General features: G+C 33.8%; 1 protein-coding gene across 1 annotated transcript in view; it reads right to left on the minus strand.

Annotated features, from left to right (window-relative positions):
- Positions 1 to 3,897: 3,897 nt before the first annotated feature.
- LOC108759708 (uncharacterized) overlaps positions 3,898 to 10,666 on the minus strand; it is an 11,937-nt gene continuing 5,168 nt past the window's right edge. Inside the window, exons 3-4 of the mRNA XM_018505274.1 lie at positions 9,675 to 9,930; positions 3,898 to 6,702 (exon numbers count right to left, since the gene is read on the minus strand). Coding sequence (XP_018360776.1) covers positions 4,249 to 6,702; positions 9,675 to 9,930 — 2,710 coding nt within the window. The 3' untranslated portion in view covers positions 3,898 to 4,248. The remainder of the gene's footprint in view (positions 6,703 to 9,674; positions 9,931 to 10,666) is intronic.

A 10,666-nucleotide genomic window follows, 5' to 3' on the forward strand; every position in this document is an offset into this window, starting at 1 on the left:
AATCTATTATACGATTTGACATCGCGCAATTATAGACAATATTAATAATTATTATTCTCTTTCTTGTTAAATTATTATTATTATTATGTTAACCTTAATTAATACACACGATTGGATTATATTCATCTTTAGCGTTTTTTTGTTCCTTTAAATGTATTGGAAACACTTGGTTAAAATATAATAGATTTATATATATTATTTTCCTAAAAAAAACCTTGGCGTCTGGTTATAGAGAAAGTTTTATTATGCATTACCGGTTTCCGTTAATTCCTGCGTATTCTCCGACGAGAACGTTTTAGAAATTCATCTTATAGATTTTAATATCATTATAAAGACCTTCATATGAAAGTGTAGCGAGTGTAACTCACTTTTTGCAAATAAAATATTTTTATCTTTCTATTTTCAATTGATTCTCGTTTATGTTGCAAAAATTTCACCTACTAAAAAAAGTTGTTTTTGTAACACAATGATAGAATGCATTGTTTATATAATGTAAATGCAATAAACGTTTAATTTATATCCATTTATGCACTGTAAAAAATATTTTTTTTTTAGTTACTCAATAACTAAAGTTTATTTTAGCCAAATTTTTGGACAATAGACACTTGAATTATTTTTTTCCTTTGTAGAATGGAATTGCCAACTTTAAGAATATTGCAACATATGTCAAAGTATATGTAAGAATCACCTAATAATCTTTATATATACTTATAAAAGTAATGAAAATTAATCCGCAATACGAAAGACTCATCATATGTATACATATTAAGGATTAATTAATATTTCTAAAAAAATTTTTATCAAGTCGAAACATTAAAAATTAACACACATAAGAGAAATTTGTTTGAATGTTACATTTATTTTTTATTTATATATCTTTACATAACAAGATTAACATAATTTTTCACTCTATCCAATTTTTATTCTCTTTCTTTGATCTTATAGGCGATTAAAAAAGAAAAGATCGCATACGTATTTAGTATGGATAGTTCTTTTCTTAACATAGTAAAGTTTAATTTAACTTTTTTCTGATTCAAAATACTTTTGCTTATTAAAATGAAAAAATCATGTAGCATTTATATTTGGAAATCAAGTTCGTGTAATGAAGAAAAAATAAGGAATACTTTTCAATCTTTTACTAATCAAAGTCGTATAACGAATCTCAATAGACTTTACTTTCACATAAGTAAACATACTCACACACACTCACACACACACGCGCACGCGCGCACAGATACATAAAAGTAAAAAGATATTCCATAAAAATATATCAGCGTTTATCTTCTAAATACTCGAATTTTACTTTTATAGAATGTACATTTTACAACGCAGTGCCCCGTGAAGTTATGAAAATTTGTTTGTAAAAATGTGTTGTAATAAATGCCTTAATTTCTACTTTGTTAACATAATGATCAATTGCTAGCAAGTATTTGAACATAAACATTTTCAAAAATCTCCTTACACATTCGCTTTTTCAATGTTTTCTCAAATTCGATTCGAGAGGAAACAGCTTGAGTGTATTTATCTTTTTCACAATTAGTATATGTGTGTGTTCAGAGAATATAATATATATATTCCTGAGAACTATTATTAATTAAAGAAAACATTCATCTGTCGTGCTTGCTATCGTCACTTTACAAAGTAAAAAATTAGACAATCCGATATCTTGGTAGTAGGACTATAGCATCTATTTACAACTTGTATGATATGGAAGACAAATCGCATAAAATAAGTATATTTGAATGCGAAAAGAAATAAATATACAATTCTAATATTTATATATAGCTTGCACTTGCGCACATTTGTTTATATATACATGGACGTGTGTAAAATATTCTTTGTGTCGACTCTTAAATTACTTTAAATGCAGAGACACTTAGGTATACACGAAGTATAGAAAACTTTCATACTTTTTTTTTTAAAAAAAAAAGTTTGTCAGAATATATATACATATACACACACACATATATACATATATATTAAAATAGTTAAAATAATGTTCATTTACACATAACTTTTCTTGACTGTTTCATATACAAAAGCATTTCAATATTCAATTGGCATTTGCAAGAAGTGCGATTATTCTTTTCTTCTTTATTTCGTGTTCTTTAGATGATTTCGTCATTTATATTAATTAACAAAGCAATTTTTACGGTGATGTAAATAAAATTAAAGATTTAAGAGATGGTTGCAGAGTAATGCAAATATGGTAACATATAACTGTGCACGTAACCAAATAATATAAAGAAAATAACGTGATAGTCTCAATTTCCGTAGAATGATTTAACTCTATTGGTTGTCTTTTGAAAGAATCTCGCACTAATCATATAGAAAATTGGGTCCCGATAAAATTAGTTTTCATATATAATATAGTCTATAATGTTATGAATAGGTGTTATAGACACAAGGCTCAATAATGGATAGCTTTTGAGCTAAGTGTATAAAAGGTGTAAAATTTGTGCTCATATCTTTGATAGCACCTTTTATACATAAAAAATTATTCATTATTAGCCTTATGTCTATGACTGATTTCTCTCACTTTCTTTTTTTATTTTTCTATTCATCTATCTGTAATGTCCTCATCTTTAACAGCCTTAATACGTATGTAATGATTTTATACGGATTGAACAATTAGCGGATTAAACAATTTATATGTATCATTCTTAGCAATAAGAAAAAAAGGAAGAATGATTTCGCACAGTTTAGAAACAAATTTTTATTATGGCATAGACAAATTTATAATTTTCATATTATATATTTGAGAGTAATATATATTATTCTCTTTAATGAGATAAGAAAGACTTTTAGATAAAATATTATCTCTGAAAGAGAATTTTATATTACAAAAATAAATCGCGCAAAAATATGGTCAAGCAAGAATACAAAATTTTATTGGCTACAAAAAATGCTATACTATCCGCATTATATTAGATTTTAATGAAGTCTACCTTTTATTAAAGAATATTTCAGTATATATATTCAATATTTTGCAATATATATCTTCAAAATCTTTTCCAATCAACAAATATATAATTTCTAATCAGGTACACGATATATAACAATATACGGGTGTAGCACGAGATGACTAGGAATATTGATTTAAAACAATTTGCTTGGCACGCCATTTACGGAACTTTTGAATAACCATTCGATTCACACGGTTCAATTGACTCACAGAATAGAAACGCACTGCACGTTCGTATTTATTATGTATGTATGTACAATGTACATATATAATGTAACAGATAATGCATTGGACCACATAGAGGACTTCCCCTTTTACTTCTATACGACAAATATTATTTTGTATTTGAGACGGAACATTATTTATTTATTGATAAAAATTATATTTGATCAAATAAATAAACGAATCATTAGCTTAAATGATTAAATATTATTAATTTAGATAAAGTGATGATTCGTTCGAGATGATCAAATATCGATTATCGTAACAAATTCGACGTATCGCTGTCTTTCACATCAATTAAATATCGTTTGTTAAGTTGAAACATAGTCACTGAAAATCAAAATGCGATACTAATGACATAAAATATTTCCTTTCCTTATTATGTTACAATTTGAAAACACTTTGCACTCCAATCCAGTATAATGCCGCACATATCTGATAATCAAAACAATCTTTACTTAAGAACATCGAGCTTTCAAATTCTCAGAGGAATGTGATTTTAATCTCAATCGAAGATTAAAAATATAAATTACTTTGAATTTGATATAAGAAGTATAAACAGGTATGATAGTATCAAGTATTGAAAAAGACAAAAGTTGTGCAAGTAAAAAAGTAGTATATAAATAATTGTATACATTAAATAATATTTTAAGTGTACGTTGCCTCTCGCGAAAAAATGTTAAAATGAATTATGACAAATTAATGCCCATATAGTACTAAGTACACGAATAACTTAGTTACATTATCGAGTAGCACATTACGAATAAAAGAAATTATTAAAAACATACGTGAGACTTATTTGACAATGGTGTTTCATACGTTTTGTTAATTTATATGCGATATACCTGGAATATAAAAATGTCCTGTGTATCATATAGTATGCTTTTGCACACTCTCTGGATCTTGTTTTTCTCTTTCTTTCTTTTTCTTTTTATCCTAGAAGTCTATAGAAAGATTTTCAAATTCTTTCGAGAATTTCAAGTTCGATATCGCGACTGATACATATTTTTAGTGCAAACACGCGAGGAAATTTGCAGACTCTTATTTATCTTCCGAATGATTCAAACTCTAACGCCAATACCGTTATCGCTTTTGATTTCCGATACGATGTCAAACGTGGGAGTGCAGATATCGGTTGGTGTGGGGATAGCAAGAGGCGCCAGACGCGGGTTCCTCTTAATCGGCGGCAGGTCCTTCAAGATGTAATCCACGCAGGGTCTAACGCGCAATCTATTCGAGTGTACGGCCGGTTCTACTCTAAGAATCGTGCAGGATCGCGTCGAGGGATGCCTGACACGGTGCACCGATTCCGTAGATCTACTTTGAAAAGCCGCTTCTACAGCACACCTCTTCAAATTCATTGTTGACATCGAATTGTACATCAATGCGTCTCGCTCGGAATCGGGCGTAAAGACCGGCTCGTAGCTCTCCTCGAAAGACGTGAATATATCCGAGTCAGGCATGGATGGCGCGCTGAAGAAGGACTCGTGCAGAGATGACGTTAGAGCATCGGGACACATAAAGGGGTCCAGAGAGGTAAGATCGTTCAGATCGCTGCCGCTGTTACAAGTCTGAAAGTCGTTGACCGAATAAAACAATGGGAACGCGATTTGATGCTCCATTGCGGCGCTCGATAAGACTTCTTGGCTCCTAGAGGACTCGGACCACTTTGAGTCGGATGGACGTCTTGAGCTAAACCTGGTGGAATCGTGTTCGGCGAAGATGGGTTCCGGTAATCTCATGTCTCTACTTTTGTCCGAGTTCCTCAGCAATGCCTCGAAAAGATCGATCGGCTCCAACGTCGACGTAGTACCGGAGGATGGAAGGTCGCTCCTCTGACTCAGAATTTGATCGTCACCTTGTTCGAACGGTTCGCTCAAGTCCTCGATATTTAGTAATACAGTCGGTACTATAGGAATGGAACGTCTCATGGGCTTTTGACTGCTTCTTTTACTTATAGGCGATCTAGCGCGTTGCACGATGACGTCCACGACAGATCTCGGGATCTCAAGACTCTGCGTCTCTTCGGCCTGAAGAGATGCCGCGGGAAGAGGATCTATGGGACTCGGCGGTTCCGAGTGTATCGTCGGAACAACCAACGAATCCATTAAGTTGGAAGGCTCCAACAGAGTTACTCGGTGCATCACTGGATCGCCGATTGCATTAATCGACTCGGAGTGCTTCAACGCCTCCAAATTTCTAGGAGTTTGCGTTATAGTTTTGGCAGTAAAATTTATTATGTGCGCGGGTGTGCGCATATTTTTCGATGGTGAGTCTAGGTTAATAAGATTGGCTAATTTGTTCGACGTAATAGTTAGGTGCGGGAGTGCGCTTCGCTTCAAGGTATCCGTCTCGCAGCTTGTCTTGACGTTAGTAAGCGCCGATGACGAGGAGGAGCAGCTGTTTCGCAGTCTGTGCTTCAGATTCGGATTCACGCGTCCGAAATGGCGAAACTTGGGTCGCGGGCGAGAAGAAGTCTTGCTAAAGGCTTCTTTCTGTTGATCCTCCATCTGTCGGCAGAGCATCATCGCGTGCCTCGCTAATGCGTCCTTGTATCCGTGATTGAGATTTTGCACAGAGTAACCGTATCTTTCCGTGTCATTGTCACTTATCGGAAAGAGTCTCGTGCCTACCTCGGAAGCATGCACCGTTGCCGCTCCGAGATTCGAATCTGACATGGTCAAGTTTGAATTCCGTCTTTGATAGGCAACATTATTTACGCGGCACATTACTTGGTTCGAGTTCTTTGTGTCTACTACGGAAGTATCGATATTTAATATCGGATCCGATAGGGCGTTCAATTGAAGAAACTTACGATTGCTGTGTGAGCCGTTGCTCTTCAAATTCTGATAAGATATAAATTTCTCCGACTCGAAAATCAACGGCAAGTTATTCCCGTTTATTCGTTTGTGATTCAATCGTCGGAGATGCCTAATCTTGTTGAAGGTCGGATCCAGCAAATACTTGAGATTTTTTATCTTGTCGATGTTGTGATTGGAGTCGATAACGTGATTCCGGTCGATGATGTATCTTGGCTCGAGCATCTTCGTCAGGTCGTGAATATTTTCCTCAATGATGTCGCCCGGTCGATTGCTGCAGGACGCAATATGCTCGTTGTCATGCTTCTCGAGCGAGATATCGGTGTGTCTACCCGATATTTCTAAGTATCTATTCTTATAAAGAGCTTTATGGTGCTTGGTAGTAGTAAAGCAATCCTCTACGGGCGGATGCCGTCTGCTTTCGTTGCTCTCTTCATCATAATTCACTTCGGCCAGTTCAAGGTTCGTGTTGGTACCACATCTTGTCGGTGAACAGCCATAATGGCCCGGCATCACACCAAACAGAGCGACTAGATCTTGAGCAATTTTTCCGGCGGCGATACGCATCTCACCGTGATGAAAAGCATAGATCCATGGATTCGCGCCGCTGTGTGCAAGGATTGGCAAACCTAGCCACACCACCGCCCATTCCGATAGGATGTTGGTACCGTAGAAAATGTCCACCAGCATGCAAGTCTAGAAAAAGAGAAAAACCATGTTAGAGATTGCCCTTAGACTGCCTCATATGTTTATTAACATTTTCTTGCGATTCTAGATCTGTTTCTTATTCCTACACTAGACTGTACTATAACTCTTTTTCTCGCTTTCGCTAAATATCAAACATGTACCTATCTCTCACTTTAAGTTCCAAAAGTGTACACTAGTACACTAGTTCAGCCAGAAAATAGACCTTTTATTTATTTGCAACTGATAGAATTACAATTACATCATATGTAAAGAGATTAGGTTTTTGTAATTTTCTAAGTTATTTTAAAAAAACGAAGAAAACATTTCGAAATCGATATAACTTGCTTGCCGCATCAGCTCATTCAAATCTGTCTTACTTTATCCGTATAAAAATTCACTGTGCATCGCGAATCCTTTTAGACGTTGTAAACAATTATGCAAGAGAAAAATATAAAGATTATTTCTTTCGAAGGGGAGAATGGGAGTATCTCTTATATACAGAGTGTTCGCGGTAATGACCGCATAATCTGCAACTTTTGCAATAGACAACGAGATATTATTGTAATTACTAAAGATTGTCGAATAAATGGGTAAAATCGACGCATAAGATAAGACGCTTAAGATATTTTGCAAAGTTCTTTATAAAATACCTTAAAGATTTTTCTTAAAGATATCTTACAATTACCTTATGTATCTATTGTTTAGACATTCTGTTAACATTGGATAACTAAAAGAATTGCGAAAATTGCAAAATGGTAAAGGACATTAGTTTAGTCCGCTCTACTTGCTCATGAGAGATTATGTGGTCATCATCACAGATGTATTCCCTGTGTATTCCATTGTAATTCGCAGGTATATACAAGGTGTTCTAGAAATAGGTGACCAAACTTTAGTATCGTATTCCCTAAGGATGAAGGAAGGTAAACATAGGTCCGGAAACTCTTCCTTTTTGAGATATAAATACTTTTTTATCTCAAAAGTTTACTTTACATGAACAGATACCATATAAAGTACATAAATACAAAGTAAATATTGTAGAGCAAGTGATACTGTTATCCGAGGCAGTAAATTAGTTTCTATCTAAACGTTGCATAGTTAAGATAATCATCTAACCAAGATGATTTATTCCAATATCGCGCAAGTGGGCCGATATTAATTTCATGTATGGATGAGCTAATGGAAACTTCAGAGAAGCTCATCGTCGATGCGAAGCGTGTATCATGACACAAAGAAGTCATTTTCAGCTCAATTTTTTTAAGTTACAAATCTTTAAAATATTCTCTCGCTAACAAAAAGTGTTTATATTTCAAAAAGGAAGAATGTCTGGATTTATAATATAATATGTATTTATATGACGTATTTTTTCATTCTTAGCAACAGTAGAATATGATGCTAAAGTTGGGCTCCACCTATTTCTGGGACACCCTGTATATTTCACGTATTGTACCAATACAATTTACACAACGTGATCGACGCGCATGATTCTTCGGTTAATTATTATTATTGCTACTATTATATAATTGGACACTTTGAATTAAATTTCGCCTACCTGATTTAACAAACTTTCCACGTTAAAAAGAAATTCAATGCACTGGGCAAAACAGTCGGAGAAGCACTTGCAATATTTTCCCATTTGCTCTTTTATTCACGAGGCAAGATTCGTATAAAAAGTAACAAAAAGATCACCAAGAAGCAGTACTGTTTCTCTCCTTTCTTCATATCTAGCAATGCAGTGAATATGTCCTATCATTTAATAATTTTACAAATTGCATCGATCTTTTCGTCGTTCAATGAAATCTTCGCTCCCTTGTGAAGATAAGATGAAACAAGTTGAAGTCAAGGAAACTTTAATATCGCTTTCCAATGTCTGTTTTCCAAATTAGCTAATAAAAATTTCAAAAAAATCAATATATTGACGTTTAATCTCGTAAGCTTACCTCATTATTACAATGCTAAACAGAAAAATGTTGAGTAAGAAATATATTGCTTTGAAAAAAAAAATTTCTTTATAGGTACGTATTTCTTCAGGTTATTTCTTGGTAACATTTAACGAGGCGAATATGGTCACGATATGTCTTTCAAACTTATGTTTTCTCTCTTTCACGTCTCTTCATTGAACATTCTTGTGTTGATCTTTGTGGCATAAATAGATGATACGGAGCTTTTTATCTTTTGCAATTTGCATAGGAGAAATATGCGTGTGCGTTTTGCTAATGTCTCATTAAAAAAAAAAGAACAATTTTTCTATAAAACAATAAATGTATTAGCCACTTGTGATAAACGTTCAGAATTTGAAACACGACGTATGTCCGTAATTTAGTTGATAGATATAATATATAATAAAGTTACAAAAATATGAAACAGTAGAATCAACACTCTCCCTCTATAATAGATTTAAATATTATTTCTCCGGTATAGGAAGCATGTAGCAAACACAGCGACAGTAAAATGTCAATCCCAGTGAGAAATGACAATGGAATCAATATTGAATCGACGTCGATTCGACATTGATTTCATTATCATTCCTCACTGGAATATAAACACTACAGACGAGATTTTAATGATTTTAATCTATAGGGGGGCACACTTTTTTCATCCAGATGAAATTTCATTCTCAAATTTCTTGTGTGTGGTACAAATTTTAATTTTTATTAAATAAAGGTTTTAAGTAACAGCGTTGAGTTAAATAATTATTTGGCAATGTAGCAGAGATGTTGAAAAGTAATTCTGAATTTTTTAAAGTCTAGAATAACAAAATTTAAGCAATAACAAAATTTTAGCTAGACTAAAAAGATTCAGCGAGTACTTGTGGAGTAAGTAAAAATATGTGTGCCTATGCAGGATAGAAGACATATGTAACTCCATAATACTATGGTCACAATTTGAAACTTGGATTTTATATATATCAATTTGATGTAAATCAAGGAAAGAGTTATATATTCCTTCCACAGTAATGGACAGTAATGGAAGCTCACACTTACTTGGAATGGAAGCCACAGAATAAAAAATGCGCCAACCGTGACTGCTAGGGTTTGTCCATAACGAGGTAGTGCCAACGTCTGCGTTTGATGTCTAAACGATAATTCCACTGTGTAAATCGCACGTGCATGTGCACGCGCGACAAGATAGACATACATGTAGCAACCCAGTAGAACCAGGGCACTCGGTGCCCAAACTGCCACGACCAGAAACACTCTGACTGGTGGTAACACGGCTGCATCGAACCTGCAGTTTCCGCTGCAAGATAAATTAATATCAAAGATTATTCGCCCTAGAATTACAATATATCTATGGTATTGTTCAATATCTTTCCAATATTAAATACTAATATTCTTTCTTTGTATTTTTATTTATTATATTTATTTTTTCCAATAATTCATTAAATTAAAACGGAATTTACAATTGTGGTAATACTGTACCTAATGCTATACAAGTTCGTGTGCTTTACCAGCTTTACTGCAGGCAATGAGTCTTACTTATTGTTAACTCACATTAAAAGTGAGGTTATAAACTGCTGTGTTGTTGTCAGCAAAGCAACTATACATATATAATGATGTCCAATTACCAAATAATTATCCAAGTACCGAATATATAAAATACTCACATGAGTTTATACATATATGTATATAATACACTAAAGTCTGTTTTTTATTGCTGCACTCTCTCGAACTGGTGCAATAATTATATGTGCACAATTAAAAAAAATAGTTAAAAAACTTTTTGATTCAGTATAAATATCATTCGTGTAAAAATGGAAAGCAATCGTTGCTTCCGGATTAGCCGATTAGCGGCGAGAAGTAATACGCAAATCGGAGCGAGAGCAATTAAATTACAGTAATAGAAAACTGCGATATGTCGCTTCGATCGCTCATCATAAATAATCGTAATTATCTATTGCAAGCGGGAATTAGCAGAGTATATAATATAAATTTTTGATTATAAATATATTCTACTGGGCCGGGGCCGGGGGGGG

This window comes from Trachymyrmex cornetzi, unplaced genomic scaffold (genome assembly GCF_001594075.2).
Source record: "Trachymyrmex cornetzi isolate Tcor2-1 unplaced genomic scaffold, Tcor1.1 scaffold203, whole genome shotgun sequence".
Classification (NCBI taxonomy): Eukaryota; Metazoa; Arthropoda; class Insecta; order Hymenoptera; family Formicidae; genus Trachymyrmex; species Trachymyrmex cornetzi.